Here is a 24,804-nt window from a genome sequence, read left to right on the forward strand (position 1 = left end):
CTCCCTGAAGCACTACTTTTCCATACCTTTGGTTTCAGTAGGGTTTGTTGTCCCTGCTGCCACCAGTAAATGGGAATTAATGCATCAGTTGGGCCCCAAGAGACATGGACAATGAAGGAGCTGCTGCAGTGACCCGCAAGACCTATACCATGTTTGTCTTCCTGCAAGAGCAAGTTGGTTCCCTTGCTGGAAGTGAGGAGAAGCATTATATGTAAAGGATGTGTACACTTGTGAAGAGATCTGTGACTTGGAACATGGAAGACAGATTGAGAGTTTATGGGTAAAAATTGTAGGAGAGGGAAACAACAGTGACCTTAATGGGGGCGTCTGCTATAGAGCTCCAAGGCAGACTGAAGACTTGAGTGTGCCTTGATAGAGCAGATTACCCTGCTCTATCCCTTCAAAAACGAGAGATATACGAATCATGGGAGACTTCAATTACCCCAATATCTGTTGGAATGCAAACTTTGCCAATAATGTAAAGTCCAACAATTTTTTCAGTTGCCTTGCTGACAATTTCATTTCCCAGAAGGTGGAAGAAGTAACAAGGGGGTCATCTCTCTTGGACACGATCCTCACCAACAGGGAGGAACTGATCGATGAAGTGAAAGTACATGGGAACCTTGGGAGGAAGTGATTGTGTTCTCTTGGCTTTCATTATACAGAGGCAAGGGAAAGCTAAATGTAGTTGGACATGCACTCTGGACTTTAAGACTGCTGATTTCAGAAAGCTTAAGAAGCTACTGGGTGAGATCCCATGGTCAGAAATACTCAAAGAAAAAGGGAATTCAAGGTGAATGGGAGTTTCTTATTGAAGGTTAAATATTGAAGGCACAAATGCAGGCAATTCCAACAAGAAAAAATGGTGAGAGGCACCTAAAGAAACCAGTGTGGCTGTAAGGATGAGCTGAGATGTTAAGAAGGGCATGTATAAGAAATGGAACAAAGGAGAAATCACAAAGGAGGAGTATGCACAAGTAGCCAACTTACAAGAGAAGTTAAAAATAATTAAAACTGTTTCTTTGGACATGTTCAAAGCAAGAGGAAGAACAAACAAGTGGTAGGTCCTCTGTGTGGAGAATATGAATAAGTGCTATTGGGTGATAGAGAGAAGGTGGAACTGCTCAACACCTACTTTGCCTCTGTCGTCATGCAAAAGGAAAGCAGTGCCCCACCTGGTGATAACAGAATAAATGATACAAGGAAAGAGGTGCAGACCAAGATAGGAAAAGAGAGTGATGAGGGAACACGTAGCTGCTTTAAACGAATTCAGATCTCCAGGGCCTGGTGAGCTGCACCCAGGGATACTCAAAAAGAGCTTGTGGATGTAATCTCAGAGCCTTTCATCTAATCATTGAGAATTGTTGGAGAACTGGTGAGGTCCCTGTGGATTGGAGGCCTGCAATTGTTGACCCCATTTTCAAAAAGCCGGGGGAGAAGACCCAGGTAACTACTGACCGATCAGCTTGACGTTGATACGAGGAAAGGTCCCAGAACAGTTAATTAAATAGTCAATTTGTGAGCACTTAGAAAAGGAGGCTATGATTACCCCAGCATGAGTTTCTCGAAAACAAGTCATGCCAGATGAATCTCATTTGGTTTGGTTTGGTTTGGTTTGGTTTGGTTTGGTTTGGTTTGGTTTGGTTTGGTTTTTTGATAGTTACAAGCTTGTTGGATCAGGAGAATGCTGTGGACATAATGTATCTTGATATCAGTAAGACTTTTGACAAAGTTCCCCTTGATATTCTTGTGGAGAAGGTGATAAAATGTTGGCTGGGCGATGTAACTGTTAGGTGGATTTGTAGCTGGTTGACTGACCAAACCTAAAGACTACTAATGGTTCCCTGTCACCTTGTAAAAAAGTGACAAGTAGCGTACCGCAGGGTTCTGTCCTGAGCCCATTGTTGTTCAACATTTTTATACACAATTTGTACTAGGCTGCATCAACATAACAATTGTGTCCAAGTCAAGGGAAGTAACAGTACTGCTGTATTCTGCCTTGGTCAGACCACTTTGGGAGTCCTGTGTCCAGCTCTGGGTGCCACAATGTAAGAATGCTAGCTGGAACATGTGCAGAGGACACCCAGGGTGATCAAGTGTTTGGAAACCAAGCCTTATGAGGCGAGGCACAATTGAAGGAGTTGGGTATGTTTAGCCTTGTAAAGAGGAGACAGAGAGGAAACATGATAGCCATCTTCAGATATCTTAAGGGCTGTCACATGGAAGATGGAGCAAGCTTGTTTTCTCCTTCTCTGGAGGCTGGGACCTGAACCAATGGTTTCAAGTTCCAAGAAAGTAGATTCTGACTAAACATCAGGAAGATCTTTGTAACAGCAAGAGCTGTTCAACAGTGGAATAATCTCCCTTGGAAGGTGGTGGACTCTCCTTCCTTGGAGGTTTTGAAGCAAAGGTTGAATGGCTACCTGTCATGTATGCTTTCATTGAGATTTCTGCATTGCAAGGTCCCTTCCAACTTCACAATTCTATGGTGATTCTGTGATTCACCTTATAGTTGTGAACATATAGTAAACAAGGTACACTTAAGGATATAATAAGCTGGTTTTCTATACATGTTCACAGCTTATCTTTTAAAATCACATGTGGTTATTGCTGTAGCTACTCATTACTATTTTGTACAACACAAGTTGTAACCATCATTTTCTGTCTTACCAATATTTTCATACAAACCATAGTTTGAAAATTTTAAAAACTAACATATCTGTGAACTTGCAGTGTTCTCGTGTTTCTTCTGTACATTTGAATTGACTATTAGGTTGTCAGCTTTCACAAATTCATATGCAATGGGGTTTTGGATCTTAAGTTCCCAAAGAGGAGGCATTGTTTCAATTTTTGATAGGCCTTCTGAGGTAGTAGTAGGTGGCATGTTGCTGAGAGCACAAACTGAAGATAACATGTTCAGGTTGTTGCAAAACCTTGCCTGTTTGCTTGTTTGTTTGCTTGCTTGCTTGCTTATATTGCACACTCTGAGTAGTTTAGAGTGATTTACATGGAGTTTCCAGGTTATCTCCCTTAACAATCACCAGTGTGGCGTAGTGGTTAAGAGCGGTAGTCTCGTAATCTGGGGAACCGGATTCGCGTTTCCGCTCCTCCACATGCAGCTGCTGGGTGACGTTGGGCCAGTCACACTTCTTTGAAGTCTCTCAGCCCCACTCACCTCACAGAGTGTTTGTTGTGGGGGAGGAAGGGAAAGGAGAATGTTAGCCGCTTTGAGACTCCTTAAAGGGAGTGAAAGGCGGGATATCAAATCCAAACTCTTCTTCTTCTCTTCTTATTAGGCTAAGAAATACTTAGCTTTAACTAAGTGTAGCAGCAGCATGTGCCTATTCCCTCTGAACTGAGTTTGTATCTACTATTTTTTCTGTCCCCAAGTAACATGGTACAACATACAAGTTGAGCTTCCCTTTTACATGTGTGGTAAAAGGGAAGGAAGTGGGAATAAGAAAAGCAGCATCTCTTGTTGGGTGAGTTTTAAGAACAAGTAGCTCAAATTTTGCTTGCTTTCATAAATAATATCCAATAATATCAATAGGAGTATAGCATCTAGATCAAGGGAAGTAATAGTGCCACTGTATTCTGCTCTGGTCAGACCTCACCTGGAGTACTGTGTCCAGTTCGGGGCACCACAGTTCAAGAAGGACACTGACAAACTGGAACGTGTCCAGAGGCTGGTCAATGGCCTGGAAACGATGCCTTATGAGGAACGGCTAAGGGAGCTGGGCATGTTTAGCCTGGAGAAGAGGAGGTTAAGGGGTGATATGATAGCCATGTTCAAATATATAAAAGGATGTCACATAGAGGAGGGAGAAAGGTTGTTTTCTGCTGCTCCAGAGAAGTGGACACGGAGCAATGGATCCAAACTACAAGAAAGAAGATTCCACCTAAACATTAGGAAGAACTTCCTGACAGTAAGAGCTGTTCGACAGTGGAATTTGCTGCCAAGGAGTGTGGTGGAGTCTCCTTCTTTGGAGGTCTTTAAGCAGAGGCTTGACAACCATATGTCAGGAGTGCTCTGATGGTGTTTCCTGCTTGGCAGGGGGTTGGACTCGATGGCCCTTGTGGTCTCTTCCAACTCTATGATTCTATGAAGTGGGTTGCTATTTGTATTCATCAGCTTTTAGTCAAGTTGTATTAGTTTCCACTAAGTGTGGAATTCTCTTTCTTTACTGTTTTGCCTGGCCATCTTTTGAAAAAGAATAGGAAAGATCAAGAAGAAAGGAGGGGAGATAGAATGTGGTAAAAGGATTTAACCAGAAGAAAGTCAAATAAAAAATGAGGCAAAATAGAAAAAATAACATACTTAATTTATACCTGGCCTTTTGGCCTAGGTTGGAGGGTCCTACTGAATAGTGTGAGCTGTTCACTTGTGGAAGTTGCCGCTGCCCAATCTGGAGGATTCCCTTTAACTTCCCATGCTGCGGCCCACTTCTTCAGCCACAGCCCCCCCCCCCCCCCCGCCTTTTGAACAGGCTTTTCAGTGAGTTGCCAGGGAAAGGAGGGGGCAGGAAAGTAATTATTTATTTATTTTAAATATTTATAATTATGACTTATACTAAATTATAATATATTTTTAGGAGTCGCCTTCTGTAGACTTTTCTTTGGATCCAACCCAGTAACAATAAACTATGCAAATATAAAACACCGTAGTTTTAAAACCGGCAAAAACTATGTAATGCATCAGAAGTCAGTTAACAAAATGCCCTCTATAATAAAAGTACCCATCTAAAAAGAGGAAGGGGATACCTCATATATGTTTCTCAAACTTTGAAAAGTAGCACCATTTTGGGAAAACAATTCTGACCAAGAACTTAATTGATTCAGCAGATGCTGTCCAAAACATGGGGAGAATTGAGTATGTTTCTCTCAGATCATTGACTTATTTTTTTATATATAAGTGCTCCAGAAATACACTAGGAATATGGCAGTACAGTTGCAACCAACGAAAAACACAGGATACTCTTCTTACATTCCTAAATCTCATTGCTGAGTTTTGAATGACTTTTCCTTGTCTTGCCTGAGCACTTGAAAAGACCCATTCCATTTCCTCCAGGCTAGGTGGAACGTGAAACTTTTTTCCATCACTTTCTTGGTTTCCAAAAGCAATGGAGGCCACTAGCTGCCTGTGGAGTTGAAGGAAGCCTCCTCTTTCTCTTGGGTCCCAAGCTTCAATAGACAGTCTTTGAAGTAAGTGGTCCAGGATTTTCATTGTGTATGAAGAATCTGTGTGCAGGCACAAATGGCTAATCCCACATTATGTATTTGGTAAAAATATTTTTTATTACCACACATCCAAATTACCAAGAGCAATTTGGGAAAGAGATTTTGCCTCTGCTGTAATGCGTAATAACGCTGTATTATGAATATATGTGAATTTATACTAACTTGCAAGATATACATCCACACATAGTTATAAGCTGTATTTGGAAGAAGTGGTCTGAAGGATCTTAATTTGACTTTAATGTTATTGGAATATAATTTGCCATTAATGTTGTTGGAAGTTTTGCATGTCAGGTGTTGCATAGTACTTTGGAAAAGCCACAGTGTTTTCTTTGTGACATCTGTATTAATGGATTATATATCATACATGCTGTTACTGTGCTTACTTTTCAAGATACTTACTGTATTTTTGATGTAATATATCCTTGGCCTTATTGAATTCATTGCCATAATATATGGTGATGGACATAAGCTTATGTATCTTCTTTAAAAAAAGGATTAGAAAAATCATCAATCAATGACTATAATGATAGTTTAAAATGGCATTTTCATTTTCAGATGTCTTGTACCTCTGATTACCATACTCTGGAAAAAGAGGGTTGTTAACTCAGTGGCATCTGACTGGTGCTGGATTATCACTGATCTCATTCAGAAAATTAGTTCTTCTATTCAGGAGATCAGAGTGTATCCTTACTGTACTCTACTGTATTAGATTAACAACATTGACGTTTAGAATCCTTTTGAACTATGCAGTTACTACCCTATTAAGAAAGTTTCTCAGTATTTTATTTTGTCATAATGGTTTGATCCATTGTTTCATCCATTCTCAGGTACATCCCATTTTTATTATCCATTCATTTTCACCTCTTGACTTCCTTTTCTATTGCCTTTGCCTTGCATTTCCTTATATTGTGGATCGCTCCTTTATGCCTTACAGTGCAATACTGTTTACTCAAAAGTAAGTGGGACATCCAAGGTATTGGATTGCAACCTTAGTAGCTGTATAATACTTGCGTATTATTTAAGTTACTATTAAAAAGGTAAAAGTAAAAGTTTTCAGTAGTACATTATTAGTCACTCAAAACTGTTTGCATCTGTTTGCTTGTACATATCATGTGAGCTCCCCCTAGTGGTTGAAGGAATATCTGTTCAATTTGAAGAAGCTTTTTTGTATCTAATTTTCTGGAGTAGGTATGAGTGTGTTCAACCTTTTGGGTCTGTCTAGCTTCTTTTCAGTAAAGTCCCTCTCCTTGGTGGTTAATCTGAGTTCTTGTTTCTCCCTTGGTCTAGCCACCTACCACTTTTTCTTTCCCTCAACATTTTTCTTGTTTATTTGCACAGACTTGGTATAGTCTAAAGACAAGACGAAGTCTGTGCACTTGGCCAAGAAAATAGAAGATCACTATCCTTTTCATTGGTTCTACCACCATACCAACTGCCTCAGTCCTTTTGTCCATTCAGAGGAAAATATGTCTGGTCCTCTCACCCCTTCTGGGATAGGCAACAACAAGTAGAGGGCAACAGCAATTCCAGAGCATGTTCTCTTCCTCCTCTAAGTTCAGATACAAAAAAAATCAGTTCTGACACAACCCTGCCACCAGTGGGAGGTAATATTCTAAAGTACTGAGATGGTCCATAACATTGGGCTGCTGGGTGCTGCAAAGTTCTACAGCTGGAATTCGCTTCCATGCCTCCTCACAAGTTTTTTCTATCTCTGGTCTCTTAAGGATCCCCGAAAGAGGGGCAGCATTCTCATTAAATGCTCCTGCACCGTACTGCAGCCACTTGGGCTAACCCCAATGCATGTATCAAGCACTATACATTGTGAACCGCCCGGAAATCTTTTGATGAAGGGTGGTATATAAATCTAATAAATAAAATAAGGTGGACTTCTTTGCTGCAGCTGAGACAGCTTTGGGGAAGTGTGTCCTACAACATGCTGTCCCTAACAGGTAGCCAGCCTTTTATTAATGTCCAACCCTACATGGGTCAGCTTGGGTATGTCCCACATGATGTCATGATACACAAGTGAAAAGATACCATTGGTACTTAGCTGTGAAGGTTCTTTTTCATACATATAACATGATACCAGGACATCACCCTATTGTGGTTATACTGGCTGCCTAACTCCTTCTGTTAAAATTTCTGAAACTTACCAGTTTTTCCCACATTCCAGTTTTCTCAGAAAACTGTTGCATATTTGCCTTTTTGTGTTTGCTGTTTGCTTCTTGTATACATGGCTTATCTGCGTACAATTGGCTGTATGTACAACAAAGCACCAGAAGCCTCTTCAAATTGAGCAGCAATTTCTGCCTTCAACCACTTGGTGGAGCTCACATCGCACCTGATTTCATGATATGCATGAAAAATAACACTTCACAGGTAAGTACTAATGGTCTCACTTGTTAGTATTATTCCAAATCCTGTGGATATATTCGAGACAAAAATATGATGATTTTATGTAAATTTCAACAGCAAGTGGTTTGAAAATCTGTAAATGAGAGACTTCTTTGGTGTGAGGATTCTATAGCCCTTTCAGAATTGCAAGGCTCTGATGCCTAATTCTGAATGCATTACATGAAACTCCTGCTGATTTAACCATTAACATAATTAGTTTAATTGGTGTATATGTAGGCAGGTTCCCTACTTGCAGTCTAGGGAAGCCATTTCTATGTAGTTTAGGGGAAAACCCATGTACCCAAAGCTTTTATTTGGTGGTCTTTTGCAACAGATTCCAGTTCTGAGGAGGCAGCATGATTTTTAAACTGCAGTTTGCAATTTATGCGTGGAAGCTGCAGTAGAGAAGATATTGGGGGGGGGGACTCTTAACTGAATAGAGAGGTCTGTTATGATTAAATGTTGTCTTTCGACTACAACTACTGTCTTCATCTATTGCTTCCAGAAAAGGCAAATTCATTTTGCACCTAGTTCTGTTGGCTCCCTCCTGTGCTTTCTTAAACATTTGCCTAACTAGTAGTCTACACAAATGTGAGCAGCATCAAAATGAAGTGTTCTTGCTCGTGGTTCCAGTCAGGCTGCCATGACCTATTCCAAGATACCATACTCTGGGAGGTGTGTTGCGGGGGTGGGGGGAGAGTATTCTTCATGTGCCTGCATTTCTGATACGAATAACTATTAGCGGTTTTTGCTAAGTTTTATGTGTTCTTCACAGGAGAAGAGCTGTGTACTGACCTCATGTCAGATTGTTCCTTGGATTGTGCCTTTGGCTTCCAGACTGATGTCCACAACTGTAAGACCTGCCAGTGCCGCCCACGACCTAAGAAATGCAAACCCATAGTATGTGACAAGTACTGTCCATTTGGATACTTGTACGTATTCTTACTTTAAAAACATACTTATCGCAATCCATAAACAAATAATACTGTGTAAAGCCCACTTACATTGTTCTATGTATTATAGGAAAACATGTAGCATGCAGAGTATGGAATAGACTCAGAAGTACATATCAACATGGATAACTTTGAATGTATATACATTTACAAATGCTTTTGATTACCTAGAAATGGCAAAAAATGATACTATAAAAAGAGAAAATTAGAACTTGAGAAGTATTTTCTTACGATCTCTTCCACCTCCTGTGGTCAGCTGAAATTGATGTGTGGATTACTGAACAGTTGTTTGAGGAGCACTACTGAAGCACCATCAGAAGAAATAGTTCATGTGAATTCAGCCAAAAGAAAAACTTCTGCCAAATTCTGCTTAGCAAAGTACCCCTAATACCCCTTCTTAATGATATTTGTTCTTCACTGAGCATTTTTATCTCATCCATCAGCCTAGGGGTGGGTATGTCCACCTGTTTTGACTATGCTCACCCATGGCATGTGGCCCTGGATGTTTGTCCATGAGGGAATGTCATGCTGTGACTGAAAAAGATTCTTTATCCCTGCTTTACAATATTCCAGCCTTGATGGGTCATGGATTATTATGGCCAGATCCTCTCTCCCCAAGATGGGACCTAGCAGGGCACTTACAAGCTACCAAATCTCATCCTTAAGGAAAAGTGTGACTCCAATCAATTTGTGATCCCAATTTGTACTGCCTGAGCAGATAAGCAGGATTCTTGGAACTGTGATGCCGAACACCTGAGTGTTTGGCCTTTAAAGCAGCCAGAGGCGATTACATAAAGATAGTGGTCAGTGCCTCCCTAGACTGATGGAGAATATAGCTCCACAATCTACAACAAGGCTGTTGTAAAACTTTGTTGAAGAAACTATTTCTAAGTCACAACATTTTGGACAACTTACAGTCTCCCATAATCTCTTTTGGGGCAAGGTGCTTGGTGCATGTGGTCGCAGCTCAATTCAAGGGATTCCTGGATGTTAGAAATTATCTAAATCTAATTCAGTCCAGCCTCAAGTTCAGTTTCAGGATGGAGAGAAGTCATTATCACCTTGGGCTGTTGATTCTGCTGGACTTCTCTTCAGCTTTCATTACCATCACCATTATAAGTTTCCAGGTTGCCTGGTTGGGATAGGACTTGAATGCACTTTGCTGCAGTGGCTCCTGGTCCTTCCCAGAGGGACAAACCAAAAGGAACTACTGTGGAACTACTTTTAGTTGCTTCGCTGCTGGTCTGTGGTGTTTCCACACGGTTCCATCTTGTTCCCCTGTATTATTCAATATACGCATGAAACCACTGGAAGAGGTCAGCCAGTGATTTGGAGTGCTGTGTCATCAATAAATAGATGAGACCCAGCTCTAGTTCTCTTTTCCATTTGTGTCTAGAGAAGCTTGTGAAATTTAACAATTGGGTCAGACTCTGTACTGGTGCCCCATCTGGTGGATAAGATGATGTCTGCACTTGAACTTTTGAATAAAGACTGATACATCTTGCATATTCCGACATGAAATGAGTTTCTTAGTTTTTTCTTCTGAAGTCAGAAAGAAGATAAGACTAGGCCACAGCCAAAATCTTACTGAAATAGTTCAGACAAGAATTACTTTTTCTCTGTTCTGAGATAGCCTGGATAGCTCAGTTGGTTAGAGTGTGGTGCTAATGATGCCAAGGTTGCAGCTTTGATCCCCATATGGGGTAGCTGCATATTCCTGCATTAAAGGGGATTGGGACTAGATGGTCCTCAGGGTGCCTCCCAACTCTACGATTCTATGAACAGGAGTAGCTGTTCGTGAGCCAGTGTGGTGTAGTGGTTAAGAGCAGTGGACTCGTAATCTGGGTGACCTTGGGCTAGTCACACTTCTTTGAAGTCTCTCAGCCCCACTCACCCCACAGAGTGTTTGTTGTGGGGGAGGAAGGGAAAGGAGATTGTTAGCCGCTTTGAGACTCCTTAGGGTAGTGATAAAGCAGGATATCAAATCCAAACTCTTCTTCTTCTGTGCCAAGCTGTATTAAAAAAATGACATAGGAAAAGACATATCTTTCTTAAGTTACCTATAAGTTTCTGTGGTTGCTGCTAGTGTCAGCACACAGTTCTAAGTGTTGTCAATTCAAATATGGAATTGTAGCTGTGCACACAGAAGTCCAGCCAACAGAGTTTCTGAGCACAAGGTTGGCCTAAGTAGTAATGGTTCTTTTAAGGTTTGGGGTAAGCTTACAAGATAGATATGCCAGACCTTTCTAAAATGTTGATTCTGGTATCCATGTGCATCTTTCTTTTCTGATTTCTCATAGTATTAGATCCTTCTATAAATTTACAGTGCAATCCTTGTACTCCAAAGTATGTTCCACTTTGTGTCGCTCTATAGTAAATGTTTTTACAAACCCCAATCTTAGGGCCCAAGTAAATTTTAAACATGCATGCATGGATTTTGTACCTCTTCAAGTCTTTTTTTTTAAGCTGCAATGAGCCCAAATGCAGGTAGAAGGTGATATTCAACTTAAGTTTTACTCAACATAGACCCATTAAAATTAATGTGCACGACTTAACTTAGGTCCATTAATTTCAGTATGTCTACTCAGAGTTTGCAGGGGAAGGAGCTATAAACTTTTCTTGATGTCATTTTCCCAGCTAAAATCCCACACAGAGAAATATATACCCCAAAGGTGCTTTTTTTGCCCTAGAAAGAAAGAAAACACCTTTTGAGGTGGGGCGGTCAGTTTTTGTTGTGAAAACTCTACAGCAGGAATATGGAATTTCTGGCACACAGGACATTCTTGGCCCACCTGGAAGTCCAGGTTACAGTAGCTTGTGAGGCCATATCCCCCAAACCACGGTCACCTGTCCATCAGCTGACAACCCCATCCTGTGGGGAATGTGTTAGCGAAACCAGCTAGAACAGAGGGTTCAGTTCTGGGTGTTATTTTGCCAGCATATTCCCTGAGATTCCTATATTGAGCAGGAAGGTCTGATGAGCAGACAGTTCAGTCCTGTTGGATGCTGCTTTAGCATCACATTCCCGACAGGCACTGCAATGGTGAAGCAGAACCCTTTCCCCCACATGGGTGGGAGCGACCACCTATCAGTCACCTGATGTCTCTGTGACATCATGTTTGGCCAGCGGTCACAGGCTATCTGACCCGCCAGGTCAAAAGTGTTCCACACTCCTGCTCTATAGGTTACCACCACCATAGTTTCAGTCCTGATGTGGGGGAAGCTGCCGTTTTCTTTAAAAGTTCTAAAAGATTGCAAGTAATCACAAACTTGTAATCTTGTTTACACGGTTGTTGTCCAATTTTGTTCAGTTTGTTTGCCTGTGAGATGGAGAGGAGTTCATAATGTTCTGTAATTTATAGGTGTTTTTATATGCACACCAAAACAGTTGTTCCTAAGTGATGTTATAAACAGGACCTTGCTGCAAGCAATCTCACAATACAAACAAAAGGCTTAAATTTCTTTTACAAGGTTTTTTTTTCTGTTTGTTTCACTCCCTTTGAGAACAGAATTATAATTAAATAACTTTCAACATTTGTCATTTCAGGAAGAAAAATTGTAGTAATTACAAATGTTTAGGCCGCTTTTTAAAGTATAACTAATCAAAATATATATCTTTTTAAATCGTGTAGGAAGAACAAACATGGATGTGAAATTTGCCGCTGTAAAAAATGCCCAGAACTTTCATGTGGTAAGATTTGTCCAATGGGCTACCAGCAAAACAATCAAGGATGCCTTGTCTGCAAATGTACAGGTAGACTCAACTCCTTCAGAGCTGTTTCTTTTCAACCCATTTTGATATTAAGGAAAATGTATATTATAGTGATATGTCTTGAAAGCGAGTCCCATCTAACCCCAACTATAATAACAATAATAATGATGATGATAATAATTAATTAATAGGAATTTGAAAATGAAAAACTTGAACAATCAGATTGAATTATTGCTTATTTTATTCAATCTAAAAAAAACCCTGTATAGTATCATATTCTTAAAAGTGTTTTTATACCTACAGTTAAAAGATCACTGTACACGATAGATGTCAAATATTTGAAAAATGGCCCATTATTTGTATTAGATGCATTATGCACCCTTATCCAGAGCATCTATGTAGACATAGAGCTCTTAAGCGCATGTGTTTCCCTGGAAAATTCTAATTGGCATTCAGAGGAATGGACACATGGATCTTCATTTCTCTTGAACTGACCACGGAAGCCCTTGTGATGTGAGCATCACTCAAGGAAAGGATAAGGACCAGGATATTGGTCCTTAGTGTAAGATACCAGCTCTCAGTAGGAAACAGTGGTGTAAAACAGATCTGTACAACCCTACAGCCCTTTAATACCTAGCATACTACTGCTACTACTACTACTACTACTACTACTACTACTACTACTATTTATTTATTTATTCATACCCCACCCATCTGGCTGAGTTTCCCCAGCCCCACTGGGCAGCTGTTGGCTAGGTAGATGTTAAACAGAAGGAGAGGAAGCAATGAGTAACTGTTCTCCAGACTTCAATACCCAAAATAGTTGGGAAATCTTCACAATCTTCAGTTAGATCGCTCTCCCATGCATTCTAAAAGATAGTATTGACCTTCACAGAGCCAGCTTTTGGTGGATACATACATACAGGAGAATACTACTTCATGAATGCAGTGTTTGAATATTCTTCTGTTATCAACTTTTGAAAAAATAAACCTACAGATCTCTTTCTAGTTCTTTGAGTTTGTTCCCATTAACTATTAAATGTTCTGTATGTGTGCCCTTCAGCATTCTGCTGCATATTAGAAATCTATGCTATACATAGCCTCTCAGTCTGAACATTTTACTAAGTTGCTACAACAAACACAAGAGAAGATTTAGCTGTTGGTTGTTATTACCATCCTATTGATGCACTGGTTGTTGTTTTTTTAAAAAACAAACTTGTACAGAGATACCAGCTTCTGTAATGCCACCAGCGAAGGCAGGTTCTTGCTTGTCAGTGGATGGGCACCGTCATGAAAATGAAGAAAGTTGGCATGATGGCTGCCGTGAATGCTACTGTCATAATGGACGGGAGATGTGTGCTTTGATCACCTGCTCTGTACCAAACTGTGGCAATCCCACCATACATCCAGGGCAATGTTGCCCATCATGTCCAGGTACCATTTTGTGTTCCCTATTGGGCTATAAAGCACACCTTGCTTTAATATCTGCATCTCTTTCTCCTTTTGGAGGAAAATTGAACAGTAAAGACAAAGTATTTTGTCTCCACATAATTCTGCCTTGACCTTTGTAAGTTAACAATTGACACTAAGTTTATATATTTCAGTTTTAGCCATAAAATATATTGCCTAGTATTTTTTCTGAGTACTGTTAGCATTTTTATTTAATGCAGACAAATAAAGTCTTGAGAGCAGAAGGAAGGAGGTGTACTTCAGCATTTAGCAGTTTTTATTTCCAATAAAGGTGGAGGGGAGTAGAATTCTCTAAATTTTAAATGCACTTACTGTGAGGCAGACAGCATAATATTTCTCAAATTCTGTCCCAGTTGCTGCCAACCTGTCAGTGACTTTTGAATCCAATTTATTAGTTGAGTTAGTATTTTTTCTTACTGCATATGTTCACCTATTTCATACTCTATGCACAGAGTTCACCCTGATGTGGCAAGGAAACTAACCCAAACATCACTACAAACTATTGCTTTTTCTTGAATCATAACAGAATCTGAATCACTATGTTTATGTGTTAGCCTGTGCCTAAAGCAGTGATGGCTAACTGCAACTCTCATTATACTTGACCATTGGAGCACTGGAATACAAATTTGTATTCAAGCTCAGAATTTAGGTCAGGGTTTGAATACTAATCTGTATATTTCATTTTCATGCCGTGTTCATTTTCAAATGTATACCTTGCAAGCAGCTATCAGGTGTGCCAAAAGCACATTAAGTATTATGCGGAGACAATTTTAAAGTGTTGGGTTTAGCAAGGTTTCTGTGCTCTGTTTCGAGGTTATAAGTAGCATGCAAGAGTCCAGTTGCTGCCCACTGTGGTTTTATAGTGAAAGGAAAAAAGTAGCATGAAAAATTATGGACAAAAGTAGATCACTGAAGATGAGAGGGTTAGGCTTTCTAGGAAACATGGTTATTCCGTGTGTCCTGACTCAGAAATCAGAAGTAGGTAAGGAATCTACTATTACCCTCCTTGCATATAAAAGTCTTGTGCAGTACAGTATTGAAACGCTTGACCCAGGGAAAGGGGGAGATGGGTGTGAGGAAGCTCAGTCGATTTTTATGTCAAGGATTGATTTGTAGGTTTTAAATTTAGCCCTGGTTTGATCTTTTGTTTTGCCCCTAAGCTACTTTGGATGGGCATTTGTCCAGAAACATGATCTAAAAAACACATTTTCTTAATAGTCATTTACTGTTGTGATCTTGACATATTTCTAATAATTCTCTCAAAGTTCAAAGGTCAGTTGTGTAAGGAAAAAGGACTGAGGACAGCTATGTTATTGGTATTCTAAAGTTGTTGTGGGGCTGGTAGCCATGGTAACATTCTGTGCCTCGTTTTACATTTATTTATATGGAATATTCATTACTGGTGATTTGTAGTTAGTTTAAATTTCCTTGGCTCTGGCACATATGAGATAGCATGCGGAAAAATAGTGTTACTCAATCGCACTGCTGATGAAATACAGGAAACTGGGTTTTTAACATAATAATGTTGTGCTATATATTTTTTTACATGTTATCTATGCAAAAACAATTTCATAAATCTATTGTTGCAAAACTTAATGTGTTGCTTGAATTCCGCAGAGTCTAATTTTCTGTTACTTTGTTTTGGGGTTCTTTTCCCCCTCAGATGAATCCCTTGTGCAGAAGCCGGAACTCAGTGGTCCAACCATCTGCTATGTTCCAGGAGGAGAGTATTTTTTGGAAGGAGATACGTGGAATATTGATACTTGTACACAGTGCACATGTCATAATGCACGAGTTTTATGTGACACGGAAGTCTGCCCACCTCTTCTTTGTCGGAACCCCTCCCGTACTCAGGACTCATGTTGTCCTCAGTGCCCAGGTTAGCATTACTTTCCAGGTTTCAGCATACACTTCCCAGTTGTTTGTTCTCTCTGAGCAGGATGCTGTTCTAAAATATGATACTTACTCCCTGTTAAAGTGTGCAAGAAGTAAGCTAAACTGACAATTATTGAACAAAAGTCTGTGAAGCTAGAAGAGTGTTTAGTAGGGCTGAAAGCTCTGATACACATAGCGTAACCTGTGGCTAACAGGAAATATGAGAGCCAACATGCAGATATTCAGTCATAAATCAAAACGTTCTTAAGAAGAATTACTGAAAAGTTATTGGCTTAATTTAGACATTCATATACTGTGATGCAGAACTTTTACTATGGGTTGCTCTAGAGCCTACATTCTGACAAACTGAATTTTCATTAGTATATTTGTACAATTCATTATTTGAAAGTACAGTGCTAATACTAGATTATATCCAAGAATGTTGCCCCCTTCATACAAGGACTTTGACTTGCTCAACAGAACTTCTCTTCCCTCTCCCTGTGCACCCCACCCCCTGACCAGCTGTAGGTGGTGGGGGTGCATGGTGGGAGGGGAGGTTCAATTGTGCAAGCAAAAGTCCTTGCATGAACAGGAAAGCTTCATTGGATACAACTCACTATATATAACTCTCTCATCAAAACAGGTATTAAAATGTGTTTTCCTGAAAAAGTGTTGTAAACAGCACCAGTGATGGGCTTCTTAATCCAGCAAAAATTCACTTCAGACTTAAGTCCTCTTTTTTTAAAAAAAAAAAAGTTTTAATTTTAATTATATTTTAACTTTAAATACAAATAAAATAAAATTACGGATGAATTTTCTGTTCCTGCCAAGTTGCTCCCTTGGCTTTGTGAGTCTCACTACTGTTGATTAAGCATTCCCCAGAAGTAGTGTAGCCTTAGTATTCAGGGAAGGTATGTGTGGATCAACTTCCTGATGGGCATGACTAAATTAACAGCTATCTGTACTTTCTCATAATGCTATCTATCTCAACATTGTACCTCTTTTTCTCCAAATGCAAGTCTATAGTGATATAAGAATGAGGGAACTATGTGATAGGTAAAGTTGCCAAAAGTCAGAAATCATTTAAGGCTTGTATGTACTTTGTATCACAAAAAACTGTGCAGATAAGCCTTTAAATAAAAATTACACTATGAAAGATAGGAGAGCAACTGTTGAGAACTAAATTGCTCACCAGATTCATTTCCTAGATCTTGCCTGAGTGGACTGGAGGACATTCATTTAACAGGATGACTCCTCCCACTGGTTTGGATAGGCAGGGCCTTGCAAGTCTTGATTGCTTATTTGCATGCTTCTATTTTTAGATGAGCCGGTTCAGCCTTCCTTGTCAAGCAACGAGAGCATGCCCAGCTACTGCAAAAACGATGATGGTGATATTTTCCTGACTGCTGAATCCTGGAAGCCCAATGTTTGTACCAGTTGCATTTGTATGGATGGTGAAATCAGCTGCTATTCTGAGTCTTGCCCTCCAGTATCTTGTGACAGACCTGTTTTGAGAAAGGGACAGTGTTGTCCCTATTGTATAGGTAAGTTCTGAAAAGGGGAAAGAATGATGTGATAGGAGGGCTTTTAATCAGTTACTCCATATCATGGTGTCTTCTCAATTTGTAGCTTCTTTGACTTCTATGCTTTATTTCTGGTGTATCCTGCTGTTTCTGCTGAGAACAGTGATACTATTTTTTATTAATACTATTAGCAGATATATTTTTATATATGTCATCTTCTAACATGAAAGTATTTCATAGGATTGAGAATGTGTTGTTGCATTTGGGCCAAAATAGGTTCTTATTTTCATCGGTCCAGAATCCAGCCATAATGAGTCATGCCTTGCTCCCACTAAAAGCAGTGGAACTTGACTTAACTGAAAACTGTATTTCATTGGTGCCAGTGGAGCTGAAGGGTGCATCTAGACATTAAACGGTGTTGGTTTGTTGGTTGGTTGGTTTTTAATGCAGTGGCATTATCCTTTAATATCTTATTTTAAATTTTATTTAGTAAGGAAAATCTGCTGCAAAAAGATTATCTTTAGCTATTAAGAGGACCCTCTTCTGTCTAGAAACAGATTTAATTTATAATAACTCTTGCCCCCACCCCAGCATACAAAGAATTACATATGTAAACACTCCTATTTTTGGAAGCACTGCACAGTATTTTTTGATCCCACTCATCCTGGCACAGTCCATGGTTCGATACCATGCATTTGGCTTCTATTTATTGTCAACAGCATAAAATTACTGTGCAGAAGAGAGACCAGATGCACATAAAAGTGCCTCCCTCAGCAATGAACCTTGGGAACAGCCAGTGTTTTACATGCCTTCAGTATGGCAGATGTATATTCAAAAGACCAAGATTCTGAACAGATTTTTTAACAGATAGGTGAAGGTTGTGGCTGGGTGCTTGATGGAATTTTTTAACGTCTAGACTCCAGGACAGCCTTCTCCAACCTAGTGTCATCCACAAGTTTTAAATTAAATCTCCCATCATCTCGGACCATTGGCCATGCTGAGGCTGATGGCATTTGTAGTCCAAAATATCTAGGGGTCATTTGGCTGATATTTTAATCCCATCACATCTGTAATAAGCCTCAGGTTATTGTGTTTCTTCAACACCCCTCTTCCTCTGCAGTCTCCCCACACTACATAGAAGTCAATACCCAAATCATGCCTTCCTAGTTGTTCACTGTAGAGTAATCCCCTAAACTTGGATACTGAAATATTTCCTCAGCAATTTCTGAATAGGGAAGATCATAGAAATGATCCAGTAACCCAGAACTGTATGAACCATGATATAAGTATAAAATGAAGGAATCATGTGCACCCCAGCGAGCATCTTGGAGGAAAGTTAGAATTAAAATGTAAAGTCACTGATTTTAGCAATTTAGGGTTGTGACTGCAGTGCAGGAAAGTGCAAGACAGTCGTGTCCGATGCTGTCACACAATGGCTGTGAGACCATATTGGCATCCATTGCCCACTTCTTGCCCTCGGAACATACCATTCCCACTGGGGGGAACCTTACATAAACTGCCCAGCAGCTAGTGGGATGCCAAAAGATCACCTAAGCCGAATACCCCAGCCCAGAATAAGAGTGGTTTTGGTTTGCTTTGTTAGAGAAGTTTCATGCACCTCTGCTTGAGTTTCTGAAACTTTTAAAATATAATTAAACAGTAGTTGCATTAAGCATAGACATATATACTTTTTATTTTGAATTTCGTTGGAAACCAAGAGAAATAACAACTGTGGACTTATTTTACTTAAGGTAGCTTAAGTAAAACCAGTGTTGGTTTTAGCATAATGGCTCTATTAATAATTTTTTCCAGTACATTTAAGTCTTTCCACTGCTTATCTGGTGATACCTGCTTATCAGGTATAAGGCAGACTGTTATTACCATTTCACAGAGGAGGAATTAATGCAGAGAAAGGAGACTAACCTAATGACTTCATAACTAACTGAGCATAGGTTTTAACACTGATTTTGCTGGTTAATATTGATACTCCAGTCACAACAACACATTAAATAGATACATGATCTATTTTATAAACTGAAAAATGTTAACACAAAAAATGTTTTAATTTCTCACTAACTGGAAAAGTTGAAGAGAACAATTCAGATCTCAGAAGATTTGCAAAATTTATTTGATTCCTTTCTCCTCATAACGAAAACTTCAGTACCTGCTATATATTATTTGATTAGCAGTAAACAGATGCTTCCAGCCAAGAGCAGAATGTCAACCTGCCACGCAACGACAACAACAAATCATCTAGTCCCAAGGCAGGGTCTATAATCACTTGTTTCTCTTTTTCAATTACTCTGAAATGGCTTTCTAAACTCCCAATTGTGGCAATATTATTTCAACAGAAGACACAACATCAAAGAAGGCAGTGTGTCACTTTAATGGGAAAACATACGCGGATGAAGAGCGTTGGGATATTGATAGCTGCACACACTGCTACTGTCTGCAGGGTCAGACCCTTTGCTCCACGGTCAGTTGCCCTCCTCTTCCTTGTGTGGAGCCCATCAACGTGGAAGGAAGTTGCTGTCCCATGTGTCCAGGTAAGATACATTCATATTTATGTTAAGAGTTTATCAGGAATTTTGCACATGCATAAAATAGATAATCACTTCGCCTAGACATGCAAATACTATGCAAATCCAGGATTGCAAGACGTACTGGTAACCAAACTGTCTCCTTTGAGACCTTCCCAGCAACTATCTTACAATCTAGCTACTATATTGAGAAAGATAAGACGACACCACTGGTATCATTTAGACCAGGCATCCCCAACCTGCAGCCCTCCAGATGTTTTGTCCCACAACTCCCATGATCCCTAGCTAACAGGACCAATGGTCAGGGATTATAGGAATTGTAGTCCAAAACATCTGGAGGGCCAAAGGTTGGGGGTGCCTGATTTAGACCGAGGATTAAGTAAGCATTTTGTTTTTGTTTCAGATATAATATATCTTGAATCAGGATTTGGAATACAGCAAATGAATATTTTCCTGTTTTCTCTCAGAACAAATAATTCAGCCATTCAAATATGCTTCAATAAACAGAAATGCCTTATTTATTTATTTATTTATTTATTTCTAACACAGTTTTTAAGTTTTGCTTGTTCTACAGTATTTTATTTGGCCTATTTCAGATGTTAAGTAAACTGTGATTTAACATTAGGTAGCCATAGGTTCACACACTCACCTACCCATTTTGTCCTCTCAGGCATAACTGTTTGAAAATAAGCTGTAGTTGAACCACAGTTTGCCCTTTTTGGATCTAACAATAAATTACAGCTACTGTTAAAGAGGAAGCAACTTTTTCAAGTCTCCTCCACGCAGCTGTACTGGAGGAAGAGAGAAGCGCTCATGAGCCTACGTTTTGTGCCTTTTTCCAGTAGTGATACACTTAGAACAGCCCTTTGTTTAAATTATTTTATTTTTGATGACTCAAAAATTACCTTCTTGGTCATGTTCAGGAACAACAAATGTGCCAGAAGTATCAAAAGGTATCTCAAACACTTCTTAGTTTTACTTTGGCCTCATGATAGAAGCAGTAGAAGCTTAATGGCTATAAGTTCCTTTGATAATTTTCTTTTTTTAATAGAAATGTATGTACCTGAACCTACCAACATTCCAATTGAGAAGACAAATCATAGAGGAGATAATGAACTGGAAGCACCAGTTTGGCCTACACACAGTGAAAATGACATTGTTCATATCCACAGAGGTAAATTGTATTTCATGTCATGAATCAGAGGCTGCTTGGGAGGTTCCCCCCCCCCCTCAAAATCACTTTTTGGAGTATTTTAAAAAACTTTTATCTATGACTGAGAGAACCAGGTTTCACTACAGAGCCTAAGTCCAGTATCTACCACGATGCTAGTCTTCTTTTTTCTTCTCTTTTTACATCCAACTACCGTATTTTTCGCTCCATAGGACGCACTTTTTCCCCTCCAAAAATGAAGGGGAAATGTGTGTGCGTCCTATGGAGCGAATGCAGGCTTTCGCTGAAGCCTGGAGAGCGAGAGGCATCGGTGCGCACCGACCCCTCTCGCTCTCCAGGCTTCAGGAAGCTATCCGCAAGCCTTGCAAGCCCGGTGGGAGTTCCCGCGGGCTCACAAGGCTTGCAGGCAGCAGCCTGCAGCCCCGGCGAGTGTCCGCAAGCCTTGCGCGCCCGGCAGGAGGTCCCGCCGAGCGCGCGAGGCTTGGGGCAGCAGCCTGTCGCCCGAAGCACGGGGAGCCCTCCGGAGGGCTCCCCGTGCTTCGGGCGAGTGTCTGCAAGCCTTGCGCGCCCGGCAGGAGGTCCCGCCGAGCGCGCAAGGCTTGGGGCGGCAGCTTGTCGCCCGAAGCACGGGGAGCCCTCCGGAGGGCTCCCCGTGCTTCGGGCGAGTGTCTGCAAGCCTTGCGCGCCCGGCAGGAGGTCCCGCCGAGCGCGCAAGGCTTGGGGCGGCAGCTTGTCGCCCGAAGCACGGGGAGCCCTCCGGAGGGCTCCCCGTGCTTCGGGCGAGTGTCTGCAAGCCTTGCGCGCCCGGCAGGAGGTCCCGCCGAGCGCGCGAGCCTTCGGGCAGCAGCCTGTCGCCCGAAGCACGGGGAGCCCTCCGGAGGGCTCCCCGTGCTTCGGGCGAGTGTCTGCAAGCCTTGCGCGCCCAGCAGGAGGTCCCGCCGAGCGCGCGAGGCTTCGGGCGGCAGCCTGTCGCCCGAAGCACGGGGAGCCCTCCGGAGGGCTCCCCGTGCTTCGGGCGAGTGTCTGCAAGCCTTGCGCGCCCGGCAGGAGGTCCCACCGAGCGCGCAAGGCTTCAGGCGGCAGCCTGTCGCCCGAAGCACGGGGAGCCCTCCGGAGGGCTCCCCGTGCTTCGGGCGAGTGTCTGCAAGCCTTGCGCACCCGGCAGGAGGTCCCGCCGAGCGCGCGAGGCTTCGGGCGAGTGTCTGCAAGCCTCGCGCGCCCGGTGGGAGGTCCTGCGGAGCGCGCGAGGCTTGGGGCGGCAGCCGCGGCGGGGGGGGAAATAATTTTTTTAATTCATTTCCCCCCACCAAAAAAACGAGGTGCGTCCTATGGGCCGGTGCGTCCTATAGAACGAAAAATACGGTACTTAGGAGTTTCTGCTTATATTGATACAAGCATTGTACGTTTAGTCTACATTCCCCCACATCATCTATTGTAGATGCCTTTCCAATCAACCTCATATCTCACATTTGTCTTATGCCTATAAGACAATAGGAATAGCCTCTAAATTCATGTGGTTTCATGAGATTAAAACAACCTGAGGCAAAGCAGATAATAAACACAAGGATTATTTCTTTTGGGGTAATCAGTGTAGTTGCTGCATTTTAAAAAAAAAAAAACTTCAAGCAATTCTAACTCTGGTTTTAATTCTGTTACGATGTTAAACTGGAATTGGATCAATGAATATAAATGTATATAAAGCTTTCAGTAACTCATCTTTTTCAAGGAGCATTAGACAAAACTCATCCTTATCAAGGAAAGCTTCCTTTGAAGTAAACAAAAAGGTGGGAGGAGGTTTTTTGACCAAAGGTTATATACATAGGCCTAATACTTTTGGTTTCCTTCAGGCAGGAGAAACATATATGTACATGAAACATATTTACCAAATTAAACAAATGATTATTAACTTGTATGCTTCCTACAGAAAATTTTAAGCATAAGGCAAAGGCCATGAGGCACCCCCTTATAAATATTCAGCAACACAGAACAAAAGGAATGCCTGGTTGCATTATGCAGATTTTACGGGAAAATATGGTTACAGAATGCATACCGGCAAAGCAGAATGCATACCGGCAAAGTGGGTTGCCACATACCTTCCAGAGTGGAGTGGGATGGAATTGACTAGAAGCTGAGCATAAAATTAGTGACTCTCCTGTATATAAGCAGAAATGTCTTCTGTTTGAGCTTCGGGTTCTTTGGGTTCATCTCAATGTCATATGTGTTCAGATAATGTAATGACTACTATGAATACTGTCCAATTTTCTCAAAATAGTATGCCAATAAATTATAAGAAATATCTAGTCCCAGTTAAGACTTACTTATGGAACAGTGATATCTGCATTGGGCCCAATGCCGTCACTTGATGATATCAGGGATAGCTCAGGATTCCATGGCCCCTCAGATTACTGTGCTTTGCTTTCTGTTGGCCATTGTATGGGGGCTGCTGCTGCTAGTAGCTTCTGCCTACTGTTTGGGCAGGTGCGTTGAGGCATCCCTCACTGGAGGGGCTTCCTTGCCAACAGTGTGGTCACAATATTGTGTAAAACGATAAATTCAAGATGACAGTCAACTCAAAAGGCTGAGTAGTGCACCTGTGGCTCTCCAGATGTTGGACTTGCAAACTCTGTCCACTTCAGCCAACACTGCCAGTAGTCAGGGAATTGGGAGCTGCAGTCCCAATAATATTTGGAGGGCCAAAGGTTACCCACCCCTGCTGTAAAGAGTAAGGAAGAAGAGGCAATCCTTTAGGTATGTTGGATTCGAACATTATGGACTTTACCAGAATCAGTTCCCTTCCATGTCTTCAATAGGATGTTTTAGTGCCATGGAAATATTTCATGCATTCTACTGTAATTTTATGGTACTCTTTCACTTTGTTGTTACATGTCATATTATTATGTAAGATAATGCATATCCAAGGTAACTTGATAGGGTAAAGTGTAGAATTCTTGTTACTCAGGGTAGCAGTTATGGTGTCTTGTCTTGGGATTTTAAAAATAGTGGCATGATGGAGCTGTTCTGCTACTCTATTAGGGGTGTTATTTAATTGTTCATTACCAACATGCTTATTCACACCTTTCAGATTTGGGTCATCTTCAGGGGGATTATAGAGAAACCAGAGGATCGCAACCAAGTGCAGAGGCATCTCTTAGTTCTCTTGCCTGGGTGACAGTGCCCATCATGACAGCTCTCGTTCTTATAATAGCACTTCTACTTATCAATCAGAAAAAGCAGTGGATACCAGTGTCCTGCTACAGAGCACCAACAAAGGTAAATAGAGTTCATATATTTAGGCATTAAACCATTGTTCTTGTACTGCATTTGGTATAAACAGGTAGCATGATTTCTTGAATTGGCTAAGACAGTTGAACAAAAATTGAAAAGGGATGGCAGAAAGCTCCAAAAAGGCAGGAGGGCAAATACTAATGTCTGTCTGGCTGTTCCCTTTGAACATGTTTTAGATTACACCCCAGATTGTATAGGGTCTAGTTCAAATAAGATCTAGAGCAGGCATCCCCAAACTCAGCCCTCCAGATGTTTGGGGACAACAATTCCCATCATCCCTAACCACTGGTCCTGTTAGCTAGGGATGATGGGAGTTGTAGTCCTAAAACAGCTGGAGGGCCAAGTTTGGGGGTCCCTGATCTAGAGTATGCCCCCTAGTAGGTTCAAGGTCTGAAACATCAATGCTTGCCTGGGCCTTGATAAAGAGATGCAGCTGCAGCCTTTGTTAAATAAAGCTTTCCCTTCTGCCCTTAATATTACTTATCATAGGTAGCAGAGAGACCTTCATTTGTGGCCAAAGGTTGCATCAGGTACTTACTTATTGAATCCTCTCTGCTTGCCATTATTCACTAGAGTAGGAGTACACTGTGAAGGATCTGAATGATGGACTCATGGAGGTCACTTTTGTGCATGCAAATTAACT

The 24,804-nt window shown here is 41.1% G+C and overlaps 1 protein-coding gene across 2 annotated transcripts in view; it reads left to right on the top strand.

Annotated features, from left to right (window-relative positions):
* The window catches only part of CRIM1 (cysteine rich transmembrane BMP regulator 1), a 136,518-nt gene that overhangs the window by 107,730 nt on the left and 3,984 nt on the right, over positions 1-24,804 (top strand). For both annotated transcript variants that reach the window (XM_080997670.1, XM_080997671.1), the window contains 8 exons: positions 8,408-8,564; positions 12,218-12,339; positions 13,522-13,731; positions 15,431-15,646; positions 16,965-17,186; positions 19,517-19,711; positions 20,757-20,879; positions 23,959-24,146. In XM_080997670.1, the coding sequence (XP_080853796.1) occupies positions 8,408-8,564; positions 12,218-12,339; positions 13,522-13,731; positions 15,431-15,646; positions 16,965-17,186; positions 19,517-19,711; positions 20,757-20,879; positions 23,959-24,146 (1,433 nt within the window). The remainder of the gene's footprint in view (positions 1-8,407; positions 8,565-12,217; positions 12,340-13,521; positions 13,732-15,430; positions 15,647-16,964; positions 17,187-19,516; positions 19,712-20,756; positions 20,880-23,958; positions 24,147-24,804) is intronic.

The sequence above is a fragment of the Podarcis pityusensis genome (assembly GCF_964106645.2).
Source record: "Podarcis pityusensis genome assembly, chromosome: 3".
Classification (NCBI taxonomy): Eukaryota; Metazoa; Chordata; class Lepidosauria; order Squamata; family Lacertidae; genus Podarcis; species Podarcis pityusensis.